General features: G+C 51.4%; 1 protein-coding gene across 1 annotated transcript; it reads left to right on the top strand.

The window, feature by feature from the left end:
* Positions 1–337: 337 nt before the first annotated feature.
* Positions 338–27,691, top strand: PCBD1 (pterin-4 alpha-carbinolamine dehydratase 1). The gene is made up of 5 exons (XM_045165533.1): positions 338–552; positions 22,677–22,875; positions 25,411–25,542; positions 26,273–26,353; positions 27,125–27,691. The coding sequence occupies exons 1-5, from the start codon at positions 338–340 to the stop codon at positions 27,221–27,223; spliced, it is 726 nt and encodes a 241-aa protein (XP_045021468.1). The 3' UTR covers positions 27,224–27,691.

Here is a 27,691-nt window from a genome sequence, read left to right as displayed (position 1 = left end):
ACAGCAAAGCATTATGTGGAACAGGCAGCCCTGCTCTCCCGTCCCAGCACTCTGAGCAGCCCAAGCAGGTGAACTCCCACCCCTGGCAGGGTTCAACAAGAAGAGCCAGCCCCGTTTGTTGAGCCCAGTGATGTCCACAGAAGGCCCTGTGCTGAGGGCTTTGCAGGACCTCTTGCATCAAAGCTATGAAGAAAGCCTTATTCTTCCTATTTTGCAGACATGTACTAAGTCTGGGTGAGCTGAGTGGTGGCTCCAGGACCCCAATCTGTTAGCCCTTCCTGTTAATGCACCAGAGGCGGGTAACAGCTTTCCAGGGACATCTTGGCAAGGATACGGCATGATTGATCCAGCTGGGCAGATCCAGCTGGGAGGACGGGGCTTGGGAATCTGTACCTTCTCAGGGCTGCCCAGGATCCCTGGGCACGTCCAGGTTGGGGAATGGGCAGGTTGGATGACTGTGGCAGTAAGTCTAGACCTAGGTGTGGAGCAGAAGGAGCCTTGGAAAGTGCCAGGCACTGTCCTCAGCCCTCATCCCTTCAACGGCCCTCCAAGGTGAGAACTGTTCTCCCCATTTTAGAGATGAGGAGATGGAAGCTCAGGGCCATCAGTCAGGGAATGGCAGAGCTCCCAGCCCTGAAGTCCCCAAGCCTGGCCTGTCACACTTGGCTCTACACCCCCTCCCCAGATCCTGGGCATTGGACCATTTGACCTTGCCCAGTGGATAAGGCAGAGATGACCAATTTTAAGACACTCAGGGAATGAGCAAGGGAGGAGAGAGGAAGATGCAGAGACACAGAGAAGTTGAGAAAGCTATATAGAGAGGCTGAGCAGGCGGAGTGGCAGATGGTGCCAGGGTGGGAGACGGAGCAGATGTTTGCCAGCAGCTGTGAATTCATGAGACAGACACTGCTGACACAGGCTTGTGGGGCGGGCGCCCGCACCTGCTCGGTGCCCACCTTGCTCCAGGCGGCTGGGGCTATAAATGGGGAGAGGGTCAGCAGAGGGCCAGGCTGGACTCTCCTTGGGAGATCCCCACCCAGATGGTGTGACCTTGGGCCTCAGTGTTCTCATCTGGGCAATGGGCCCCAAGGACCCTGCCAGGTCCATCAGACTCTGAGCCACCAAAGCCTGTCCATGCATCCAGCCCCAGTCCTGCAAAGAAGCCACTCTGCAGAGCCCCAGCCCCCTCATCCAGGTTCCTGGCTCCCTGTGGGAAATGCGGCCAACTTGGCACCACCAACCCAGGGCCTCCATCTTTCTCCCTAAAGCGGGACCAAAGGGTGCCTGTAGCATTTCTGTCCCACCGGGGTCCTTCCTGCTCCCCTGAGGCCAACCTTTTCTTCCAGCTCTGGGGAGGAGGGGAGAGTCTTGTGACTGACTGGAAGGGCCGACGTGGCAATAGGGTGGGGAGGGGAAATACATCAACATCATTGTCCCCCCTCTTAAGGCTGGCTGGGCTCAAACCAAGCTCTGCCACTAAGGGCTGTGTGGCCTGAGGCAGGTCACTCAATCTCTCTGAGTTGCTCGTCTCTAAGGTGGGGATGAGGTTGCCTACTTTCCAAAGCTGGAGTGAGGATTGGCTGACCCTAGAAATGTGAGAATCCCCCAGCCCAGGGCCTAGCACTCCATGGCATAAGAACGGCTCCCCAGGCACAAGAAGAAGGATGACCAAGGAATCAGCAGGGCCCTCAGATGCTGCTGCCTTCAGCTTTTACTTACATCTAGAAAGATGGAGGCCCAAAGAGGGCAGCTGGTAGGCAGGCCGCACGGTTCCCCAGGCCTATGCTCCCTGGCCAGGGAGGGGCGGGGAGCGAGGAGGTCATTTCCAGTCACTCCTGCCTTTTCTGCAGATGCAGCAAATGCCTGCCCCATGATGGCATCTGGAGATGCCAGGCAAGAGTGGGCACAGGGAGCATGCCACAGGCCTCCAAAACTGAAGCTCTGTTTAGAGGACGAAAGGACAGCCTTTCCAGGGTACTGAGCAAGGCGTCTGCAGGAGGAGGGGCTGCTGAAGGGGGGCCAGGGCTCCCTTTGCCCGCTGTCCACTGAGGCCCCCTCTCCCTGGCAGAAGCTTCGGGCTTGACTCAGCTGTCCCTGCCACTTGCAATGTCACTTCTGATAGAGTCCAAAAGGGACAGAAGGACAAAGGTCACAGGAAGCATAGGTCCCTGAATCAGACTGCCCTGATGTCAGCAGCCTCCCTGTCTTTAATGCCCGTCAGCTGCCCTACGGGTGCCCGGTCCAGCCCCTGCCCGGCTCACACCATGGAGGGGGACACTGCTTACAGTCCCCGCTTAATTAAACCAATAAACCACCAATGCAAATCTGGCTGAAGGCCAGCTCTTCACGGTGCTCCATGCGGAGGGGAGGACTGAATTAACAGCTGCAGTAGGAGAACAGAGGAGGTGAGAAAGAGGGAAGGAGGGAGAGGAGGAAGGCCAGCCTGGGAGGGAGTATCTGGCCCAGACCTGCTCTCTGGACCACATCGTGACCCACATCTCAGAACCCCCAGCATCCTGTTCCCGCCTCCAACCTCTCCTTTCCCCTTCCTGCCAGCGTGACTTCAGGAAACGTTCTACCATCAGCCATTTGTACCATAGTGAGAACTTGAAGATGGACTGTGGAGATGCTTGACCCTGCTTCATCTGGGGATGAGGCAGCAAGGCTCAGAGGCCGGGTGCCCCAAGCATCCCTCCTGAGCCCCAGGCCTGTGGCCTGGCCTGCACGCTGCCCCCCAGGCCTAGGAGTTGCTCTCTTTACCCTAACAGGATGGGGAAGATGTCCAAGTATCTAAGTTGGTAGGAAAGCAAGGCATGGCCTAGAGTCACAACACCCAGAGCAGGCTGCCAAGGCACGAGTCCTGCAGGTTCCTCTCTTTAATGTTCTGGGGCCTGGGCAGAGGGGGACCCCAGCAAAGGCCCAGGTATACAACCTGGCCCACCCTCTATTCTGCATTCCTTGGGAGACCAGGTTGTCAGGGAGCCTGTTCACTAGGGCAGGCTGTGTGGCCTGGGGTCAGGCCCCAGCCTTTTCTGGGCCTCATTTTCTTCATCTGGATCACAAGGGGTTCAGAACTAATGGCCTGTAAGTGACTTCCTAACTCACACACTCTACATCAGCATCTGTAAGAGGAGACCTGCCTCGTCAACCAGCCTGGAGACGGGCCTGAGCTGAGACAGCCTATGTTTGGAACCAGAGCCACTCCAGCTGTGGACCTGCTGGAGGGGCTGGACCCTGGGGTCCAGCCATAAACCCGGTGCTCCTTCCGTTTTCCCATCAGTAAAATGGGGATAATGACAGGTGTGGCTCCCATATGTGGGAGGATGTTGCGCTAATGAAAGCTCTCCAAGCCTCAGATGAGAAAAAGAGGCGCATCTACGAGGGCCAGGGAGGCAGCCTAGGACCCCAGTGCCTGGCTGGATGCTGGGACCTGCCCCCATTGGTCTGAGAAACACCCCTCAGCAATCCGGCAACCTCTTGTGCCCAACAGAGACCTTCCCAGAACTCATTCCCTCTGGGATCTTGAGGAAACACGTTCCACTTTGCACCCCCCAGATCTCTCCTCTGTAAATGGCTCTGATACCCTATGAATTACTTCCCAACTCCAGGTAAAGTGCCAGCATTTTACGCTCTGCCTTTCCATCTGACTAGGGTTTGAGGGGTCTTCTTGAGTGCCTAGCAGTTTAAGGGACACAGAAAGTGTGGGCAGTGTGCCTGCCACCAGGAGCTTGTATCACTCCTAGGCAGATAGAGGATAAAGAAATGAGAGAAGTTTAGCATCAACATGTGCACAGACCTTAAGATAAATGGCCACATGGCCCAGATGCTTCCACAGGGAAACCAAACAGGAGGGGCTACTGTCTTCCTTCCCCTGACACTGGCAGACATCGCTAATCACATTTCTCTTTCCAGCTGAGCCTGGATGCAGCCTCCCGAGTCTTTCTGTTCTCTTGCTTCAGACAACACCCCAGCCTGGTTACTGGAGTTAGAAAGTAAATGGGGACCACCTCCCCAGGGGTCTAAGGGTTACAGCTGGGCTGGCCACAGGAGGCTTCCTGAAGGCAGAGGTCTTCACCTAGGCCTTGAAAGAAGAATCTGGATAATCGAAAAGAAAAGAGAGGTGTTCCCGGTGTCAGGAGCAGTGTGAGTGGAGATCTGGAGAGGAAAATCCACTCAGCATATTCAAGGGCAGTGGGAGCAGCTGTCAAAGAGGAGAGAGGCCTGGGGAGCGGGGGTGCCCAAAGTCAAGCCAGTCCCACCTCTCTCCCAGGTCTGGTTAGCTGGACCCCACGTCCCGTTGCCTTCCTCACACACTCCCTGGCAGGGCCTGGGACAAGCAAGGTGTTGATGGCCATGCCTGTCAACCTCCTGGGTGACAAGGAAATTTGCAGTCTCATTAAGATGACATGTTACTGCCTGTTCTGAGTTGCAGGATAGGTGCCTGAGATGCATAAACCATCCCCACCAGCCCAGTTCCATGGGTGATTTACAGCTGAGTCTGGCCTAGTCCAGCTGCTGGTCCAGGGACAGAATAGCTCCAGGAGTGGGGTCTTCCATCACTCACACAGAGACCAAGTGCAGAATGGCCAGCTCAGACACCAGACACTGCCCAGGCTTCTAGAATCTCAGAATGCAGGGGGTGCACAGGCCAAGGGCAAGGTACACAATCTAACCCTTTCCCCTCCCCTTGGAGCCTCTCCCTGGAAGAGGCTTTCCTGGGCGAGCCTGCCTCAGCTTTCACCTCCACCAGGGTGCACACCAGGATTTACCCCTAAGACCCAACCAACTGCACAGAGAGGCAGAAGGAACTATTTGTAGTTCCTACCCAAAACTAACACGCAGAGGGACTTGACCAAGCCACCTCTGTACCCAGGCCTTGGTTTCTCTACCTGTCACTGAGGGAGTAAGATAAGAGAGTCCATAGGCCTCCAGTTCTGAGATCTCGTCCACTGTTTTCAAATGGAGGAGTCTGGTTGCCTGGCTGGCCTAGAGCTACTGGGTCCTCTGGAGTCCATCTAGCTTGTCCTGCTGCACTCAGAGCCTAGCCTAGGTGCTAATTGGCAATTTGAGAAGGGTCAAAGACCCAGAACCTTGGATCACAACAGCTAGAGGGGCCTTCAAAAACCATTGGTCCAAACCCTGCCTTACCCAGGTGGGCAATGGAGGCCCAGAGAAGGCAATGATGTGCCAACGATCACACAGCAAGTCACCCACAGTCAGGACTCATACCTTGGTTGGGCCTTTCTTGGTGCTGTGGTTCATGGGTAAAAAAAACTGTGCTTACTGTTCCATTCCTGCCGTTCACAGGAAGCCCCCTGGGTGAGGGTAGAGGAGCTCACTGACCCTGATGGGGGACACCAAAGAAACAGAAGAAATGGCCCCCACCTGCCGAAAACCTCCAATTACTATAGAAAGGAAGAGATTCCAGTGGGAAATGGGAGCCAGAGAGAGCCCGCCTCCATCTAAATCTCTCCCCACCCACTCCCCACTGCCTGTTATTCCACCACCAGTGAAGTGTCCCTTTGGGTTACAAGCTGCCCTCTTTAGAGGAAGTTACAAAGTAACTTCCAAGCATCTCAGTATAAACGAATCAGTTGGAAGGCTTTCTCTGGGGCAATAGGGCCCTGAGATCAAATAAGAGATCCAAAGAGACACACCCCTGCTTCCCTTTGGGATGCAGAGAAAAGTTCTAGGGTTCTCTCCCCACAGGTAACCCTGTGACCTCACGTGCTAGCTTACAGCTTACCCCAGCACAAGCAGCTAAGACCAGAGGGAAAGTGTCAGCCTGGCAAAGACCTTCTCAGCATCAGGGCAGGCTTTCTTGATTAGGGGAAGGGGGAGCTGGCTGACCGTGGAGGCATCCAAACCGAGGTGGTGGGATGATAAGAGGGGACTTTTCCACCCCAGAGAGCCTTGGACATTTGGTCACTCACCGTCCTCCTCCTCCATTCGCCGGGACCTGCTTCCTGTGTGCATTCACAAGTGCCCCTCCTCTGCCCGCTGAGACCCCCACAGGGACCCCGGCACTCAGGGGCGTTCCCTGAATGGCCAGAACAACAGGCCGGGGCAGGCGCGGCCCCTCTCAGGGGCTGGTGATCTGCTTGTCACGTAGCTCCAGGGCTCCCGGAACCCCCATCAACCAGGTCACAGCCCACTCCTCGACTGCTAGCTCCGGGCTGTGGACCCCTTTTGCCGGCTCTTGATGAGATCATGAATGGATATGGCCCTTGATCCAGAAGACAACAGCCTCGAGAGGTCTTCACTCAAAAAGAAGTCTCTCGCTTGCCCTCTGGCGGGCCACTTGGTCAGGGCACAGGGAGCCTGGCTGGCACCTCTGTCTCTCTCTCCCTCTCCATTCCCTGAGCTTGCACACACTCTCTCCTGGCTCTCTGCCTCTCTAAACTCTCTGACTTTCTCTCCACCTGTCTTTGTTCCATTCTCAGCCAGTCTCTCCCTCCGGTCTCTTTCTGTATCCCTCATCTCCTCTCCCTCAGCCTCTATCCCTCTGTGCCTGTGTGCCTTCTTTCCCTCGCTCCCCCACCGCCTCTCTGCTCCTCTCTCCCTCACTGCACCCCGGCCTCCCAGCCCCGCAGAGCTTTACACTCGGAAGCGAGTGCTGAATCGGTGTTTCTGAGCGCAGTTGTACGCTGACATAACTATCGCTGTCTCCACATGGCAGAGCCCGCCTGGGCAGCCCCTCCCGCTAGCTCCTCACATTTCAACACCTGGATTTGAAACATCTCCTGTGTGCTCAGCCCTGAGCCAGACCCCAAGGCAGCCAGGGGAGGGGAGAGGCAGCTCAGATGGTCAGGGAGAGCCATGCTGAGCCACGAACTGTCCCAGGCACTTACCACACATTTTCCTGGGTTATTCTCAAATATCCAAGGTGGGTTTTAATTTTCCCATTTTATGTACAGGAAAACTGAGCCCCAGACTCAGTGCAACCCAGGGAATGTCCTGGCTAGGATGAGGGAGGCCCTAAGCAAAGACTGCCCAAGGGAGGGGACCTGTGCTGGGCAAATGAGGTCTGGTCTAGTGCCCTCAATGTGCTTGGCCATTGGCCAAGGGCAGCCTGGGAGAGGAAGCCTGGGGGAAACCCTGCTGCAGGTCTTGAAGGTGCAGTTATCAGGAGTGGTGGGCCAACGGGACCCCCTTCAAGGGACGTCTGAGTGGTGCTCTCTGTGGCCACCATGCTGACCTCTTGGGGCAGAGTCCTTCCAGGTGCTAACAAATCCATCCCACACATAGGAAGGGGTCCTCCTCCTTTGCCTCAGCACCGCCCCCCTGGGCAGCCCCAACACATGCTCAGCTCCCTTGTTCCCTCCCCAGGATGGGACAGCAACGTTGGCCCAAAGGCAGTGTCGCCACCTGGGGTGGAACAGCCTGGCTCAGCGCAGGACCCTGGCTCTCAGGCTTGCCCCATGCCACCCCCAGGTCCCAGAGCAACCCCACGTCCACCCAGAGACTCATCACTGTGGACCACAAGATGAGCTCCAGGTCTCTCATCCCCTCAAGTCACCCCCAGGCATAGCTTCCTGCGGTACATCCACAGACAGCTCCCCACCTAGGGGGGCAACTATCTGGAGTGAGGCGTGGCAGCCAGCAATGAGAGCTGTCCAGCTCCCCCTGCTCCAGCCTCTCTGCCCTGAATCGTCAAGAAGGGAGGGGGTGGGGGACTTCAGACTGCCAAGCGGTAGGTGGGCAGAGATGTTTAGCTGAACAAGGGCCTTCAGATAGCTGAATGCCTGTGTCAAAGTCCCCACCCATCACCAAGAACTTCTCAGATGGCTAGAGCCATCCCAGAATGGTGTGGACTTCAGGGTCTGAGCGCCCATGACTGGAGGCATTCAGCACTCCCTGGGGGGCTCCTCATCCTGAAAACCAGTGGCCACTTCCAAGTGTGTTCAGGATGTGGTGACCACCTAAACAGGAAAAGTGGGGTGTGCAGGACAATCCCAAGACTGTCCTGAGCAATGAGAAATCCTGGCTCTCCACTTCCTCACTGTAAATCATCAACCCCTCTGCCTCAGTTTCCTCATCTCTAGACAGTGTAATAATACTACCATGTCATAAGCTTGTTTTGAGGATTAAATGAGTAGCTGTGCATTGATTAGCCCAGTACCTGGCACCGAGTAAGCCCCTCATATGCTCTCAGTCACTCAGTTGTGTCAAGCTTTTTGTGACCCTATGGACTGTAGCCCTCCAGGCTCCTCTGTCTTTGGGATTCTCCAGGCAAGAATACTGGAGTGGGTTGCCATTTCCTTCTACAGGGGATCTTCCTGACCCAGGGATCAAACCCAAATCTCCTGCAGTTCCTGCATTGGCAGGTGGATCCTTTACCACTGAGCCACCTGGAAAGACCCAAGGCCTCCATCAACATAGGTTACTATCATCATCACTATAGTAGCTATGAGGAAGAGGGATGGGTGGGTGGTTGGATGGATGGATGGATGGGTGGGTGGGTGGAAGAGTGATGGATAGAAGGAAAGAAGGAAGGGAGGGAGAGAGGGAAGGAGGAAGGAAGGATGAATGGATGGATGGGTAGATGGAAGGGTGGGTGGAAGGAATGAAGGGAGCATTAATCCCCAAGTCAGAAAGTCCTGGAAGACACAGGATGAGTCCAGTTTGGGACATGCTGTTTTGAGTGCCTCTGCAAGTCTTTGTGTCAAAAGCTTCAGGGCAGCTAAAGATACAGGCTGAAGCCCAGAAATGTAGTGTGGCCTGGGTGTTTGGGAATTCTCAGCCATAGGGAAGGAGGAACCCTAGGATAGCCTGGGGAAGTGGGACAGGAGTGGATTGGGACAAGAAGCCAGGATGGCAAGCCAGTCAGGACTCTCTTTATTTATTTTTTTCAATTTTTCCTTTTCTAAAAAAAAATGTATTTATTTTGTATTGAAGGATAATTGCTTTACAGAATTTTGTTGTTTTCTGTCAAACTTCAACATGAATCAGCCATAGGTATACATATATCCCCTCCATTTTGAACCTCCCTCAGTTATAAATACCAATGGCTTCAGGGAAAAAAACATATGTATATATTGCTCATGTGACCAAAACATCAGAAAGAGTTGGGTCCAGGTGCTCTCCAGGTTGAGGGCTTGGGACTCTCTTCCTCCATCACACTTTCTATGTTCCTCCTTGTTGGCCTCTTCCTCAGGCAGCCTCTCCCTGTGGGGGCCGAGGAGCCCTGGCAGCTCCATTTGACATCCCACCATCCTGCCAAGAGGAAAGACCCCTTTTCCTGATCCAACAAAAACCCCAGGACAGGCTCCCCCTGGCCAGGCCTGGTCACACAGGGTCTCTGAAGCCCAGAGCTGGATCGGCCCCACCCAAACAGCAGGGACTGAGACGGGTAAGGGAGGAGCAGAGCGGCGCCCACAAGGCTTGTCTAGAAGACAGGGAGGAGCCTGGAAGCATTCAAAGTCTTAGACACCAAGAGAAGACCAGGTTGCCAGAAGAAGGGGAGCGGTCACTGTGCCAGCTGCTGCCCCAAAGGGGTCACCAGATTAGCCACCAGCGGTCCAGCGTGACTGTGGCAAGAATGGGCGCTATCCAAGAACTGCTCCCCCTCCAGGAGAAGCCCTGGGGGAAGGGGGGCCCTAGGAGCCAACAGCATCGGTGGGGGTGGGAGAGGAGAAGGACAGAGAGTCGGGAGGCAGTGAGAGGATGAGGGGATAGGACAGGAGGGCTGTGGGGAGGGCAGAAAAGGCGGGGACCCTGGGGGGAGGGCCGGAGAAGAACCGAGACAAAGGAAAGGGAGAGGGAAAAGCCAACGCCTGTGCCCTTGCTCCCCTCCCCCAATGCTGAAAGTTAAAAATAGGCTGTGCGGTGAAAGGCAGACAGAATGAGAGCAGTCGTCTAAAGAGAGAGGAGAGAAAGGAGCCGGGGACCCAGAGGGAAGCTCCCTCAGGCCTCAGCCAGGATGAGAGGGAGACAGAGAAGGCCGCTTCTCCCCCGCTACAGGCCGAGGCTCTGGCCTCACCTTCACATGTTTGGTCCGGGCTGGAGGGGCTGTGTGCCCTGTAGAGGGGGGCTGCCCAGTGCACCCCCACCCAGCTCGCGAGCCCAGGGTCTGGGCATCCATGGCTGGCAGGGTGAGAGTTACAACCCCACTATGCAGATGAGGAAACTGAGGCTCAGAGAGTCACGCGACAGCCCTTCTGGCTCCCAGCCTCCATCAAGGGGACTTGGCCACAGAGAGGACACTAGGTGGGACCCCAGGTTCAGGGTCCAGCCCCAGGCATCAAGGGCAGGAAGGGTGGTGGGGGGCGGAGAGGAAAGGACGGTGGGTGAGCCAGCAGGCAACCTGGCCACACACCCCATGATGCCTCACCCCTTCCTGCCCTGGCAGCTCTGGTGGGGAAACTGAGGCCCAAAGAGTTCAAAGTCTCTGCCCAGCTGCTCACCTCACCAGGGACCAAAGTAGGCGCTGAGAACTGGGAGAGCCTTCTGTTCCCAGCCCAACCCTGCCCTAACTGGCTGGGTGGCCGGGCCAGACCCCCCCCTTCCCAGAGCTTTAGCTCTCATCGCCCCATGCCCTTCCTGCCTGCCTCCTGGGCACGCCATGGAAGAGCTAATTAGTGGTTGGTTTGCAGAGGCAAGGCCCCACATAAACAAATGCAAAGGGTTATTAGCCCTTGGAGCCTGAGAGGAAGACCAGCTAGGAGCTGCCTCTGTGCTGACAGGGCTGGTTTCCCTGCCTGACTTTAGGGCGGCATTACTTTTGTTACCAGACAGCGCGATTATTGGATGTTGTTAATCTGCTACTTTTATGGACGGCCTTTCCTCCAAGGATCTGAAAGCTCTTCTGCATTTAGCCTCCCCTTGTTGCCAGGAGGTCAGCACCACAGCAAGAAGAAACGGTGATCGGCGTGTTTTTCTGAGGCACAGAGAGGTTAGGCCACTCGCCCGGGGCCACACAGCAAATCAGCAACAGAGATGAAGTCAGTATTCACAGTCTTCTGAGGCCCAGGAAGGAACCATGCTCTGGACACCCACTGATTCTCGTGGCCTCTCTCTTGCCAGCTCAGAATAGGCCCACCCCTTACATTTGTCTAGTGTTTTCTTTAGGATTTGATCCCCTTTGATCAAGGCAGGGCTGGTAGAATTATTACCATTGAGCAGGTGAAGACATGGAGGCTCAGAGAAGTGAAGTGACTTACACAAGTTCACACAGCCATGGTCAGGTAAAGGGCCTGAATTCAGGTCTCTGGACTCCCCTGGCTCTAACCATGGCAGCAGTTGCCCACGTCCACCCCAAAGCCGGAAGGATCCAGGGGAGCACTGAGGTGGGCCCAGTACCTAGAGGAGAGAAGAAGATACTATCTGCTAGTCCTTCCAGCAGGAGAGGGAGAGGATCTTAGTCTGAAGCAGCCAGAGTGGCCATCTCCCTCCCTTGGCCCATAGGAGCTTCTGGAGGAAGACAGTGAGGATGAACGGGGCGGCCCAGACCAGGGGGAGATCCTCAGTCTGCTGGTGACAAGGCAGGTGGCTCCCTTCCCTGTGCCCTATTCTGCAATTGCTAGATGAGGATGGGGCTGGGCTAGGTGAGCCCTAAAGTCTCCCAGGTTCTGAAGTTCCGGAGGTTTCTAAGAGCCCCAGGAATGCCAGCAGTCTCCAGCCCAGCAGAGCCCCAGCAGGACCTTTAGTTGAGGCAAGCCTGCCCAGCCCCTCCCGTGTCTGGATGACCCACTGCACAGGGAAGAACACAGGTAATAAGGCAGAAGACCAGGGCCCTGGTACACAGTGGCCTTAGGCCTTAGGTACACAGTGGCCTCACCTCTGGTCATCTACCTCTTTATCTACTGAGCAAATAAAGGAGCATCCTAACATCTCTGCCTGGGGCAGCCATGACAGAGGCTCCTGGGGACGCCGACTTGACAATTCGGGCTGGTTTGGGTATACAGGCGTCTGATTCAGGCATCGATAAACATCGACTGCCTGGCCTCCCTGGGCCACTGGGCCACAAAGAGACATCAATTAGGCTATGATCATCTTCCTTCAAGCCACTGGTCCCAGAGCGCCAGCCCATGCCTGGCTCCCCAATCTGTAATCTGAGGCAGGCAAGAGATCTGTGTGCCCTTTGCCCCTGGCAACCCCTCCTGATGGCTGCTGTCCAGGAGGCGGGATGTTCCCTGGAGGAACAGATGCCTAAGAGAACTGCCCAGCCCTCTGTCACCCACCGTGATAACAGACAGGGGATTCCGCAGGGTGGAAGTGGGGTGGAAAGTGTGGAAGAAACGTGATCTGTTCCTCAAGAGATGTTACGAGGTCAACCAAAAGTGACCGTGGCAGCACCAGGGTTGACTAAGTCAGCCCCGTCTAAGTTGGATTCTGAGAGGTGCCTACAGCGTGGTGCCCCCCATTCATATGGAGAATGGGGCGACCAATCCACTTGGAAACTGGTGGGCGTCAGTCTTCCCCATGGGAGGAAGGGCTGGGCCTTGAGTGGACAAGGCCTGAGCAGGGCACCAGGAGAGGAAAGAAAAGGAAGGGAAGGCAGAGTTGGTTGGAATCCCTGGTGTGTCGCTTGCACAAGTTAGTAAAGGGGACCTTGGCCCACACCACCATCTCCACTCGCCACTGCACACTCATAGGTTCTCCCAGGCAACAAAGCAGGAATCGGGAGACCAGACAGCTCCCTCCCTCGCCCCTCACATCCCGGAGGCATCAGGGTCTGTGGATGCCACTCTGTCACACCCTTGCCCCCAGCCTTCCTCTGGGTTCTGTGGCCCTGCGACTCCAGAGGCCATGCTGGCCGCAGGCAGGAGCCAGGGCTTCGGGGACAAGCCAGCCTGAGTTTGATTCCAAACTTCAACTTCATAGCTACGTCTCTTTGAGCAGTTCAATCTCTCGAGCCGTGGTCTCCTCACCTATAAACAAACCCTCCTTCACAGGGCATTCGTGAGGATTAACGTGACAAGACGTGTAGGGTCTGGTTCCAACCCCCATGGCTCCACCTTAGTCATGGCCAAGTCACCATAGCTCTGCTTCCAGACCTTCACGCGTGTCTCCCGGCTGATGCCCCAGTGCCGGCCCCAGTCCCCTCTACTTCCTTCTCCATGTGCTGCCAGGACAACGTTCCTGAAATGCTCATCTGATCCTGGCCATTCCTGGGCTGGATATTGGATGAAATCAAAGAATGGCTGTTAACTTTGTTCAGATGTGAGCATGGGAGTGCAATTGTGTGTTCTTAAAGCATCCCTAACTTAAACATACATCCCAAAATAGGTATATATGAAATGACATGTGGTTCGCTTCCAAGTAATCTGAGGGCGGGGAGGAATGGGTAGGGCTAGAGCAGACACAAGCTCGGCAGATTGTTCATTGTTGATCTGGGTAGAGGGCATTGTCCTAGCTCCCTGCTTTTGTCTGTGTTTGAAATTTTCTATAATAAAAAGCTTTTTTTTTTTTTTTTAATGTGGAGGGAGAAAGAATGAAAAAGTGGAAGACTGTGATCATTGTTGGCAAGCACATGGAGGGAGGTTCATTATATGATGCACTCTGGTATATGTTTGAAAATTTTCATAATGAAAACTTTGAAATGTTTTAAGGAAATTCTGTTGGGTCCTCCCCGTTGCCCCAGGATGGAGCTTCTTAGCACAGCTCTGGGACCCTCCTGAGCTGTCCGCACAGAACCACCATACCTCACAGTTTCTAGCACCCCCACTCTAGGACCTGGGGCAACAGTCAGCAACCAGATACGGCTATTCCTGCCATGCCTCATGTGTCTGTCCCCTTGGGGTGGTGTGTCTTACTAATCCTGGCAACCAAGAGGGCAACTTCTTGTCTTGGTTCAGCTCAAGAATTGCTTCCTCTAGGAAGCTGGTCCTACTTCTCCGGCCTCTACCCTGGCAGACCTGACCACAACTACCTTGCAATCCCCACAATCCACGTGGCCTGGGACACAGGCTGCAAATGGTGGGGGTTTGTCTTAGTGTCTTAGTGTCTTCAGAGCCAGCACAAAGCCTGAGGCTCCATAAGTGTCCACTGAGTACTGAAAAGTCTCACCTACCTTAGGATTTCACCTGACTGCTTAAATCCCAAAGAATGGATATTGTTTCCTAAGGTCATCCTGCCCCCTGTTGTTGGAAAGGAGCATTGCAGAGATGGTTGGAAGCAAAACTGGATCCCCTCCCCACCACCTTCAGCCTCCTGCTTCCCCCTCCCCCTCATCACTGAGCAGAGCTCTGAACTAGGCTCTAGGAGGGAAGCCCACACAGAAACGTGCAGAGCCTGTCACCATCAGCCTCTCCCAACCCCTCCAGGTCCAGCTCTGACTGGGATCCCGAGGGCAGCCTTGATGAAGACTCACCTAAGGAACAGGCCACACCTGGCCTCAGGCCACCTGATAATTGCTCAGGCCACCCTCTCTGCCTGAAGAGCCCATACACCTTACCCTGACTCCCACACTCACACATACACACCCCCTGTTTCTAAGCCTGGCCAACTCCTTGTCAATCTCAAGGCATGCCGTGAACATCGCTTCTTTGTACACAGTTCACCATCACCCGCATGTGGAGTTCCTCCGTGTCACTCTGCGGCAGCCCGGCCGCAGCCCTCTATGAGGGCACTTGTCACCTCCGTTAGCCGTATGACCACCTCCATCTCTAGACCAGGGGGTCCTTGCAAGAAGGCCCTGGGTCTCAGTATGCCAGAGACTCATTAAGAACTGAACTTCTGTGTTTGGTTTCTACCCTTATTGTCAAAAACTCCTTTCTCTCCTTAAGAAGGAAGATTGACTTCTTTTCTAGATGACAGGTTTTGACCCCTTATAAAAGAAATTAGGGCTTTCTAATGTCTAGTCCTTACTATCCAGTATGGTAGCCATTGGTCATATGTGGCCTTTAGAGAGCTGGACGTGTCTGACAAAGCCCTCGCCCGTCACCAAGAACTCCCACTCAGATGGCTGAAACTGTCCCAGAGGGGGGTGGACTTAAGGAAGTGAGAAGCCTGTGTCTGGAGGCATTCAGCACACCCCAGGGGCCACCTCATCCTGAAAACCAGCAGCCACTTCCAAAAGTGCCCGGGAGCCCTGGTTGCTCCTAACCTGTCTCTCATGCCTCATTTTATTCGATAACATTTATTAAGTGCCTGTCTGAACCAGGTGCTCAGCTGAGCCTGGGATGTAAAGGCAAAAAAACCAGCTATCCCCTGAGGGACAGAACTGCTTACTGTTCCCACCACACCCACTAGAGAACCCCTAAGGGGACAGTGCAGAGGAGGAGCCCCCAGAGTATCTATTGCCCTTCCAGTCATTTGGGGTGGAGAGCTTCTGCCACATTCTAAGTTCGTTTGAGAATATTTTAATTGACACTGCCTGATTCCCAAGAGTGTGACGCATTGATACCTGCAACCATCACCTCAATATCTCCTTCCCACCTTTCTGGCATTTGGCACACTGCTTGGTATGTGGAAATCAAACATGTACAGGGAAGAGGGAAAGGAGGGAGGGGAACTTGCCCTTGATTATCATGCAACTGGGGAGACAGTGTATGAAGAGGGACATAGCAACCAGAATTATGGGCTTGTGAAAGCTCAGAATTGGAAGGGCTGTAAAGGCCATCCACTAGAAAGCCCTGCTCACACAGCAGTCCCCACTGAAGCCCTACAGGGTCAGTGCGTTCAACTAACTGCCATCCGGGTACCCAGAGCCTTTTGCTCTTGAGGAAGGCCCATCCCCAGTGGGACAGGCATGGTTCATTCAAAGTTCTTCTAATCCGCAGAAAAAATACTAGTCTAAATAGAGAGTTCATCAGCATGGCTGGAGACAACATAGCATCAGCTTTCACACCTCTCCCATATACCCAGCAATAGCCATTTAGAAACGTGATCAGAAAAGTGTCCCATGCACAATGGCTAACCCCGACTATAAAATACCGAAGAATAAACTTAATGAGAAATGTCCAGGTCCTATATGAGAAACACCATAAAACTTTACTGAAGGACATAAAGAAGCCCTAAATAAATGGAGTGATATATCACGCTCCAGGACAGGAAGACTCAGTAATACAAAGATGTCAATTCTTCCCAAATTAAATCTATAAATTCAATGCATTCCCAATCAGAATCCTAAAGGGGTTTTTATAGAACTTGACAAGCTGACTTTAAAGTTCATCTGAAAGAGTAAACAAGCAAGAAAAGCCAGAAACATTTTGAAAAAGAATAAGAACTAGATGAGATTTGACCTACGAGATATCAAAACACGCTATAAAATCGGAGTAATTAAAACAGGGCGGAGTGAGGGATCAAAGGAGCAGAATGAACAATCCAAGAGCCAGGCCACAGGGATAACAGGAATTTAGCATAATGCAAAAGTAGCAGTCAGATCAGTGGGGAAAAGATGGACCAGTTAATGTATTTTTAAAGTAGTACACGATGATTGTTTATCCTCTTGAGAAATAAAGTAATAAGTTGTTATTGTTATTGTTTCACATGATGCCCCAAAGTAAATTCCAGAGAGAATAACAATCTAAACACTTTTTTTTACCAACTGTCAAAGTACTAAAAAGGCAGTAAAGACAAACATTTGTTAGGACTGGAAAAAGTCCTCTGGAAGCAAGGCATGAAACTCAGAAACTCTAAAGGAAAAGTCTGGAGGATCTGACTAAAAATTATGCATTTTTCTGTCACTGAGCTAAAAAGCAAGCAGGATTCAGAGAAAATAATTACATATGTGATAAATGAGGGGCTGTTGCTGTTTAGTCACTCAGTCATGTGTGACTCTTTTGTGACCCCATGGACTGTAGCCTGCCAGGCTCCTCTGTCCACACGATTTCCCAGGCAAGATTACTAGAGTGGGTTGCCATTTCCTTCTCTAGGGGATATTCCTGACCCAGGGATCAAACCTGTGTCTCCTGCATTGGCAGGCAGATTCTTTGCCACTGAGCCACCAGGGAAGCCCAAATGAGGGGTTATCATTTCTTGTTGACTTGTTACAAGGATAATCTTGAATAAAGGATAATCTTGAATTAAGGGGGGAAAAAAAGGAGCCAGCAGGCAGGTTAGTGGAGAGGGAGGAAAATCAAGAGCATGGGCGGCAGTGACCAGGGTGTCACCAGGGGCATAGAGCCTGGTAGCGCTGGGACCCTGGAGGCTGCTTACACCAGAACAGGGCACGCATCTGGACATTTGCACACTGAGCCCCACCCTCATTTGTTGCTGGCGGGTGGGTGTGTTAATGCCTCTCACTTTGTGGACAGCGTGCCTCCTACAGGCAGAGAATATCCTCAGGTAGAGAGTGAGGCAGAAAGGCATGATGCAAAGAGAAACTACGCAGGTGACCTCCAGCCTTACTTTCATGGTTTCTGAGTTTCATGCAAAAAAAAAGATATTTTAAATGCAATAGATTAAGCCCCTTGTCTTTTGGCACTCTAAATTTCCTTATGTCACATCCCTCATGTTTGATTGTGTTAAACATCGGGCATGTTTGGGGATCGTATTAAGGGCAAGTTGAGTTGGGGATACAATTCATTTGGGTTTAGAGAGATACATGAATGAATGATTCTCAGTTATACCCATGTCTAGGTTAGTTACTTGTAATAGAAATTCCTTCAGGAAATACCTCCACCCCCCACTCTGCAGACGCACCCAGCATTGTGAGGTGGTGTAAAGACAAAGGGCCAGAAGCGGTGATAGGAACGCATCACGCAACCCCTGGCAGAGACGCTGCGGGTAAAGGAGGAGAAACAAGGCCCGGTGTGTACACAAACAGCATCTAATCTCCGTAAATTTCTTTTAATCATTGGATGCGTGTTATTTGAAAGCAGATGATTTATTTTTATTTCTTTTTTTTTTTTTAATTTTCAGTGTGGCTTCTATCACTTGGCATGCTTTTGAGAGTCTTGCATGTTGTTGCATGGGTTGGCAGTTTGTTCTTTATATTGCTGAGTAGTATTCCAATGTATGAACGGACCACATTTGTTTATTCATTCATCTGTTGATGGGCATTTGGATTGTTTCCAAACAGAGCTGCTCTACACATTTGCATATAGGGGTTTTGTGTGTGTGTGTGCGTACCTGTTTTCATTTTTCTTGGAGTGGGATTGCTGACTTATGAGTTTATGTTTAACTTCATAAGAAACTGTGAAATTGTTTTCCAAAGGGCTGAACCATTTTGTTTGTTCACCAGCAACACATGAGAGCTTCAGTGACCTCACATTTTTGTCAGTGCATGGGATTATCAGGTGGCATCTTTTTTTGATGAAGGTGAAGGAAGAAAGGAAGAAAGCTGGCTTAAAACTCAACATTCAAAAAATGAAGATCATGGCACCCAGTCCCCATCACTTCATGGCAAATAGATGGGGAAACAATGGAAACAGTGACAGACTTTATTTTCTTGGGCTCCAAAATCACTGTGGACAGTGACTGCAGCCATGAAATTAAAAGACGCTTGCTCCTTGGAAGAAAAGCAATGACCAACCTAAGCAGCATATTACAAAGCAGAGACATTACCTTGCCTACAAAGGTCTAAAGACATTACTTCGCCTGCAAAAGTCAAAGCTATGTTTTTTCCAGTAGTCATGTATGGATGTGAGAGCTGGACAATTAAAAAGGCTGAGCAGTGAAGACTTGATGCCATAGAACTGTGGTGCTGGAAAAGACTCTTGAGTCTCTTGGACAGCAAGAGATCAAACCAATCAATCCTAAAGGAAATCAGTTCTGAATATTCATTGGAAGAATTGATGCTGAAGCTGAAGCTCCAATACTTTGGCCACCTGATGGGAAGAGCTGACCCTCATGCTGGGAAAAACTGAAGGCAGGAGGAGAAGGGGACAACAGAGGATGAGGTGGTTGGATGGCATCACTGACTCGATGGACATGAGTCTGAGCAAGCTCCGGGAGATGGTGAAGGACAGGGAAGCCTGGGGTGCTGCAGTCCATGGGGTCACAAAGAGTCAGACACAACTGAGGAACTGAACAACAATTTTTTTTTCCTAGTCCTTCTAAGAGGTGTGTAGCGGGATCTCATTGTGGTACCAACTGGCATGTCCCTAATGATCTCACAGGAAGAAGGTGTCTCTCCACATGCCCCCTACATTCTTGCCCTTCTCCCGGTGGTACATTACTAGACCCAGGTTCATGGTAGGGGCTGGGCTTTCTGTTGCCCTGGATGCTGGAGCTTTCTCAGTGTTCCTGCCCATCCCTGCCCCACCCCTACTCCTGTGGCAGCCAGACTGCCTCATGTCTCTGGCTGCACTTGTATGGGTTTCCTGCTTCTCCCAGAGGTAGCTGACCTCTCGCGGTACTGGCATAGGATCCTGTAGCCCAGACTGTTTCTTGCCCCTCCCCAAGGGCAGAGGTGTTTGTTTGTTTGTTTGTTTTCCCCCTACAGGAAATGAAGCCACAATGCATCTTTATCTGGGTCCCAGGAGTGACAGGATTTGTTGGCCTTCTCCTAGTGATTTAATGGCTTTTGCTCCTTTAAGACAAGGATTTGGAGAAGACTGCACTTTGGCATTTTTCCCACAGCAGCAGCCAATCTGCTGCTCATCTGGGGAGGAGGGAGAGCAGGAGTAGGGGATATTTGCTCCCATCTCTTTCCCTTACCCCACTCTTTCCTGAGCACTCAGCGGAGGTCCATAAATAAAAGTTGTTCATGTATGCAAACTCTCCCTGTGTCTCAGGACCCCAGCTGTTCAAGACTGCATGCCAGCACACAACTGGCTTCCAACATGTTAACATTTTATATTTCTTCTTACCCACTTTTATGGAGACCTTGTGTCTTCCCCCTCCCTGCTCATGCCTGGCACGGTTGAACCCCTCTGTGCATCCTGCCTCCCATGGTTGCCCTGTGACCTCAACTCCCTGGCATGCTGAAGAAAAGTGATGACTTTGTATCATCTCCAGGCTTTTCTCATCCTTAGTGTGGGAGCAACACTCTTTCCGGCTGACTACACCCTAGGAAGTCTAAATTCTCCTGTCTTTGAAACCTCTCTTCCATCTTCTACCCACCAGTGTTCCCAAGCTGATGCTACCTGTTTGAGGTTGGTCTTAACACTCCACTTTCAGGGACCAATTTTTATTCAGGAATCTATTTGTCCTGTTATCTATTGCTGCCTAACAAATGACCTCAACATTTGGTGGCTTAAAAATGTCCTACTTTTCTCTGAGTTGCCTGGTTTTTGTTGGGCAGTGTTCTTGCTTGGGGTCTCCCATGTGATTGCAGTCAGGTGTCATTGGAAGGACAAGGCAGCCAACAAGTCTCACTCCTGCGACTAGTGGTTGATGATCAAAAGTCATAAGGCAGGAATCTGGGAGTCAAGTTTCACTGGAGGGCCATCTTTGTAGACTAGCTGGCTCAGTGGTAAAGAATCCACCTGCCAAGCAGGAGATGCAGATTCGATCCCTGGGTCAGGAAGATCCCCTGAAGAAGGAAATGGCAACCCATTCGGGTATTCTTGCCTGGGAAATCCCATGGACAGGGGACTTGGTGGGCTACAGTCGATGGAGTTACAAAGAGTTGGACACAACTTGGTGACTAAAAATAACATCTTGCTTAACATTGCATACCAAAGGGATCTTTCATACTTTGGTCTTAAATTTATCTAACTATAAAATTAACAGAAGGAAAAGGGACAATATTTTTGCGACAGTGATTTGTCAAGTAAATCTTCAAAAGCATAAATGTATAAGTAGAGGACAAAATATAAATCTTATTACACCAAAACATAGGATTTCTGCCAACAAAGGACATCATGGAAGAAGTTATGTACAAATGGCTAAATGGGAGGAGATATTTGCAGTATCTAAAACTAACAATGTTGAGATATAAAGTCCTGATAACCAACTTAAAAAAAAAAACCACTACAAATTCTAAAAAAATGAAACCCTAGACTATAAAATATGTAAGAAAAATAGAAAAGTCTTTGTGACCTTGGATTAGACAAATATTTCTTAGTTACAACATCAAAATACCAACCCAGAAAAGAAACATTTGATAAACTGGATTTCATCAAAATCAAGAACATTTGCTCTTTGAAAAGCATTGTGAGAATGCAAACAAAATATCTGCAAATCAAAAATATCTGATAAAGGGCTCATATGCAGAATGAAGAATTCTCAAACCCCAATACAAAAACAAACTCAACTTTTGTTGCTTTTGTTGTTGTTAATGGATGGGCAATTTGAACAGGGAATCCACCAAAGATGGGTCATTGGCAAATAAGCACATGAAAATGAAACCATGTGGTCTTGTTTCGGGGGCTCCAAAGATCTCCAGGAACACAGTTCTTCAAGTCTCGGCACAGAAAGAACTCAGTGAGAGGCAAAGTGATGGATAAGAAGTGATTTATTAGAATAAATAATGTGAGGCTTACAAGCATGTGGGAGAGAGGATGCCATTCCCCAGAAGTTAATGCGCTACAGGTTTATAATCAAAGGAAAAGTGGGAAGGAGAACGTCTTTGTCTTTCTTGAATAGATGTCATCATCAGTTGTCATCATCAGTTCCTCCTCCAGGTTGGGTAGGGAGTTTTCTTTTCCCTGAATGGTTAAGTTAGGTTCACAAATTATTGTGGATTTTTTAAATCTGTGCAGATAGCATGTCCTAGGGATCATTAACTTACTGAGTTCCCTGGGCAGGATGTAGGTCTCCAGCCACCATTGTTTCATTGTCTGGGGGCATGTCTTATGCTTCTGTTCCATGGTTTTGCTGCTAAGTAAGCCTACTTGCTTTTGTGGTTAAGCAAACCTGCTCTCCTGAGTAATCATTAACTTACAGGGGTCTCCTATACTTTTTTCTACTTACAATCCCCTCGTGGGATTAACTATTTAATAACCTACTCTATCCCTTTATTCTGTCCCTAATCAAAGAGGTATTTAACATCATTAGTCATTAAGGAAACTCAAAACCACTGGATACCACTGCATACCAATTAGAATGGCTAAAATTAAAAAGAACGGCAAATTTTTGTGTACCTGTGAAGGTGCAGGGGAACTTGAAGTCTCATACACTACTGATGGGGATGTAAAATAATCTGACCACTTTGAAAAGCAGTTTGGTAGTTTTCCTAACAAGTTATAAGCATATACCCCTGCATATGAAAGAAAAACGAAAGCATATATGAACGCAAAAGTTTACAGCAGCTTTACCTCTAATAGTAAAAAACCGGAAACAACCCAAATGTCAAATAGTAGCATTTCCCAAATGTCCAACAAACTAACATTTCCAACACAATGTAACACTATTAAATAACTTCTACTCGGCCATAAAAAGAAACTATTGATATATGCAAAAGCATAGATGAACCTCAAAGTAATTATGCTGAGTGAAAGAAGGCAGATATAAAGAATGGAATGTTATGTCCATTCACATATCATTCACAAACCATTCACATAGAAAATGCAATCTTATCTATAGGGAAACAGGTCAGGAGTTATTTGAGTTAGGAGGAGGCAATCTAGGGGTATGGCTATGTTCATGATCTTCATCGCGGTGATGCATACCACGTGGTGATGCATGGTTGCACAGATGCATACTACGTCAAAACGCATCGAAGTGTACTCTTGAAATATGCGCAGTTTATCGTGGGGGTCAATTTCTCAATGAGGTGTTTGTAGGAAAGAAAAAGTAATCTCGCGCCCAGAGTCACATAGTAGGAAGCAGCAACGCGCAATGCAAATATTGAAGTCCGCGTTTGGAGCCAGCGTCCTTAACTGCCCCAGCTCCCTGTAACTTTGCCTCCGAGGAAAGTGCTGGAAGGGAACCTCAGCTGTAGTTAATGATTACCGGTGGGCGGCTCCTTCTCGGCCGCGCTCCCGCCTCGGGGCGGCCCGAGCGTGGCCCCGCCCGACGGCTTCCCAGAGCGCCAGGCGTCGCGCTAGTGGACCCCGCCGCCACCTGCTGCTGCTGCTGCCCGCCCCCGCGTCCGGCATGGTAAGGGGGCTCACGCGCTGCCACCGTCTGGGCAGCGGGTTAGGAGCGGACGCGCGGGAGGAACGGAGGAGGGCCAGGGGCCCGCGCAGTATCCCCGCCCAGGCCAGAGAACAGCGCTAGGCGTGCGGGGGAGCCTCCCTCCCAGGCCTTAGCGAGGCAGCCGCGCGCCGGGCGGGGGGAGTCGGGGTCTCGGTCCCGCCTCCACCCTACCCGCGGTGGTGCCGCCGGGGACACTGAGGCCGAGAGACGGGCGGTGGCAGGTTCAGTGACAGCCAGGAGGGAGCCCAGGCCGGAGTCCGCTCAGGACCTCGGTGCCTCGGGCAGGGAGTGGGGCGGTGAGGCGGGGATGGGGAATGGCAGCATAGTGAGCTCGCAGACGCGGCCCTGTCTTACACTGGGGGCTGGCGCGGGGCCGGGTGCAGCGGCGAGGAGACCGATGCCTGTGTGGGTTTGCAAAGGAGGGCGGCTGAATTTCCCGTGTGCCTCTGCCTGCCTGTTTACTGCCCTTTTCGCTTGCACTTCTGGGCACGAGGTCTAGCTGAGCCCCCTCTGCGGAGCCGGGACCTCAGGGCCAGCCTCTGGCGCCTAGTTTGAGGCCTGTGCCCGGCAGTGGGGACGTGATTGCTCAGGATCACACGCCCTCCAGGCTGAGCTTTCTGGGAGCAGTGTCAGGCCCTATGCTCAGCTATAGAGATGAAGGTGAACCTGCAGGGCAGCAAGAAGGGAAGCTTCTAGACCCAGACCTTTACTGAACAGCAAAAACGTTAGGCTGCAAAGCATCAGGAGCAGTTGGGACTGTGGTGACACCTGGGAGGGCACTTGGGAGACCTTGGCTTGAACATAGGGGAGGTGGTGGGTGGGCCGATTGTGAGGCACACCCAGGCTCCGCCGCTGCAGGGCGTGGGTAATCAGTAACCCCTCTGCACACCCCCAGAGGCCTAGGGCTGGCCTGGGATTTACTAAGCAAACACTACCCCTGCTCCCTCTCTGAGCCCAGATCTCGGAGGGGTTTGTCAGTTCAGCCCCAGGCTGTGAAATGTGGGGATTCCAGAAGACTCTAAAGAGAAAGGGGAGCCTCCTAGGAGCCCGCTAGTAGCCATGCACTCCGTTCAGAGTCCGCCTACTAGGTGGTAGCTTCTGATGCCTTAGCTGCCATCTGGTTGCCTGGATACACAGACCAGGCTTATCAGCCACTGAGACTGGGCCAGGCTCTGGAAGAGAGACTGGGTTGAATGGTGATGCAAATCTCAACTGTCCTTGCTCATCTTCCAGAGCCTAGGAGAGGAGACAGACCCATCCAGATCTGTCCAGAGAGAGCCCACGCTTTTTAGGAGGGAGAAAACTGTTGAGTTACCAGAACCCTGCTGTGTTTTGCTCAGTTCTAACCACACCTGAAGGCCTGTCATAGACCTGCTTGCCCCAGGAAGTCTCCTTTTAAAAATGCAGATAATATCCCCTAAATAACAATGGAGTTAAGTGTCTCCTGGCTCCCCTTGCTGATTCCTAAAGTGGCAGTTCTCCTACCTTTTACCCTTCAAGCCAGGAGAAATGAGTGCCCCCAGGCCACCTGGCTTCCAGTTTGCAGGCTGCCTTATCAAAACTAAATTAACCTCCCTCATATTCTTTTCCCAGACCTAACTAATTCACTTTTAGTTTAGTACCCAACGATGTCCATCCTTGGGTAGTTCTACTTCACAGGCCTAAATTCTGGGATCCCTTAAGCTCCTCCACCTGGATCTTTTTGAAGAGTCTGGAGAACGGACCTTTCCTTTCTTCTGTTTTCCAAGAGAAGGGTCCACTCATGGCCTGAATGGTGCCAGTTTGGGCTGCCCTGGGGACATTTTGCACAATAGGAAAATAGGCTGAGGCACTGCCCTGGCCGTTTGCCCTTGGCCAAGTTACTCCTGCTTTGGGCCTGAGCTCTGGCTCAAGCTGACAGAATAGAAAAGAAGGTGCAAATAAAAGAAGCATAGGCCTGGCAGCTGGGAACCAGAGGCTGTGTAGGAACAAGGTGGGGTAAGGAGTGCCAGTGGCTAAGAATCTCCTGGAACATGTTTTAAGTGTGTTCCTTTGCCAATCCCCAGGGATATGGACCCATCTTGAGAATGATGCCTGTGCTTTCACTGACTGGGGAGAGGGGGACAGTCATTTCCCCTCTCCAGGCCTCAGTTTCCTCTTCAGTACACAGTAACAGTAGGATTTGCTTTTATTCTCTCATGAAAGAAAGAGACCTGATTTTTAAATGGAGGGGTGCCCTCTGAAAGCTCTGAGGACAGGTGCAGGGAGGAACATTTCTCTGCCCCGGTGACTGGCATTACACCTCAGGACTCTGTTCTCTAAGAACCTATCAGTGCCCGAGCCAGAGCCCCGCCTCCCAGTCTGTTGCGTTAGACAAGCTGCCCTTTGACTGTGTCACCACGGCCACCAGTGGAGGCTGGCTAAATTTCCCCAATGGCCCAGGGCTCTCTCTTTTGTCCTGTTTAAAGGGAAAAAAAAAAGTAAGTGCCCTGAGCTTCTGTGTTTTCCCTCTCCTAGGCTGGCAAAGCACACAGGCTGAGTGCTGAGGAAAGGGACCAGCTGCTGCCAAACCTGCGGGCCGTGGGGTGGAACGAGCTGGAAGGCCGGGATGCCATCTTCAAGCAGTTCCATTTCAAAGACTTTAATCGGGTATGACGGGTGGGACACAGTTCTAAGACCAGGGCCGACTGGGTCACATTCCAGAACGTGTCCCCTCCCTGAGAGTCCTGTTAGCCAAGACTCTCAAGATGCTGGGCTAATCCAGTTTAGTTGTCTTCATCCAGTTTAGCTGAAGATAGGTCCTGGGCTGTCTCCATTTTCTGTGTGTGAGTCGGTCAGTCGTGTCTGACTCTGCGACCCCATGGACTGTAGCCTGCCAGTCTCCTCTATCCGTGGGATTCTCCAGGCAAGAATACTGAGTGGGTTGCCATGTGCTTCTCCGGGGGATTTTCCTGACCCAGGAATCGAACCTGGGTCCCCTGCATTGTAAGCAGATTCTTTAGCCACCAGGGTAGCCTTGGACTCTCCATGCCTGGAACTTTTAGAAATAGTCCTAAGAGGAGACAGTTCAAGTGGGAAACAGGTGACTATTTGAAGACATTTTAGTAGATAACCTAAAGATTGGCCAAGATGCAAAACCTCTTTGGGATTTCCACCTTATTAGTGGTCCTGGTGATAAGACTTTCTGCTGCAGAAGGACCACCTCAAACTCCAGCCTCAGAACTAGTGGCAAGGCATCAGGAGGAATGCTTAAAGCTGGGAAGGTCACCTTGTAGGGAGCGGGGCTATCCTCTTCCTTCTGGGCCTCACATTGGCCATAAAGGGAGCCCAGCTGTCCTTTCTCTCCGAATACTAACCTGGGTCTCACTTCATTAAACAGGCTTTTGGCTTCATGACAAGAGTGGCCCTGCAGGCTGAGAAATTGGACCACCATCCCGAATGGTTTAACGTGTATAACAAGGTGAGTGATGCATGCCTTGAACTCCAACTCACTCTGAGGGCCTCTCCCTTGGACTTCCCTGTGGGCCCTCCTCCCTGACATAGTATCAGCTCCAGTTCCTTTCATCTCCTTCCTAGAATGGACATAAACGGCCCCTGGAAAATATTCAGTCTCACTACAGATAAAAAAAAAAAAATGCAAACTAGAACACTAGTGAGATAATGTGTGGTTAAAGTAGACGTTGAGGAGGCAAATCCCAAGGAAGGAAAACCTGTGGGAACCAGGCATATTCATTGTTAATCGCTCTCAAGGGCTGAAATTTTTCTTGAGATATAGAAGAATGAAAAAGCAATAATCTTGAACTTAGAATGCCCAGGCACACCAGGAAGGTCAGCCTATCTGCTGAATGAACAGAAACAGTCATTAAATGCCTGCCATGCGCCAAGCGCTGTGCTGGACTCTTTCTAAAACATTACGGTTGGAAGAGACAGTCTGTAAATGGACAGTGTTTAGGAGTTGAAGTTGGTCTGGAGTCTTGTCTTTAGCTTTTAGGTTGCTCTTGATATTTGGATCTTTCTTTTTGATCCTGTGCTGCAGTCACCACTGTTTATGGAGATGTAATAGAAGCCAGTTTTGCCCTGTTAAAGACTGGTCAGGAAGGCAGCCCCGGGGAGAGCCAGTGTGCCTAGGTGCTCTTCATAGTGTGGTTGAGCCCGGGAGCTGGTGACTCCCGCCTGCTCGTGGGTTCAGTTGGTGGAAGCAGCTGGTCTGGAATCTCTGGTTTTGTTTCAGGTCCACATCACCCTGAGCACTCACGAGTGTGCGGGCCTTTCAGAACGGGACGTAAACCTGGCCAGCTTCATCGAGCAAGTAGCGGTGTCCATGACGTAGACCCTGCCCTCTGTCAGCTCTTCCGGGGAAGGGTGGGGGCACTGAACTGGGATCCAGAAAGGGAGCTGGGGGAGCCCCGAGATGCTACTCTAGTCAAAACTGCCGAATCGACCCTGCTGCCTCTTTAGGGGCAAGTCCTTGCTGTTGGAAGGCCAATGTCACTGCTAAGACCAGGAACTTAGACCGATTTTACCCCACATCACTTTCATCTTCCTTGAGGCTCTGTGATGTGTACGCTGATTTGAATAACCTCTTCTCTTTCATTACAACTCTCCAGCAAAAATAATGACTTTATTTCCAAGCTGTGTCTTGCTCCCTTTCTAATTCACTTCCCAAAAAGCTGTGATAAAAGCTGTGTCTAAGATAAACAGTCTTATCTTAGAAGCTAGGACCCTAGGGCCATCTTTATCCTATGTGACAGAAACCCATGCACTTTTATGCCTAAAATAAAACTGTTGTTTCACTTGG

This window comes from Bubalus bubalis, chromosome 4 (assembly GCF_019923935.1).
Source record: "Bubalus bubalis isolate 160015118507 breed Murrah chromosome 4, NDDB_SH_1, whole genome shotgun sequence".
Classification (NCBI taxonomy): domain Eukaryota; kingdom Metazoa; phylum Chordata; class Mammalia; order Artiodactyla; family Bovidae; genus Bubalus; species Bubalus bubalis.
Note: the sequence above shows the minus strand (reverse complement) of the source record. Positions and strands in the feature narration are given on the sequence as shown.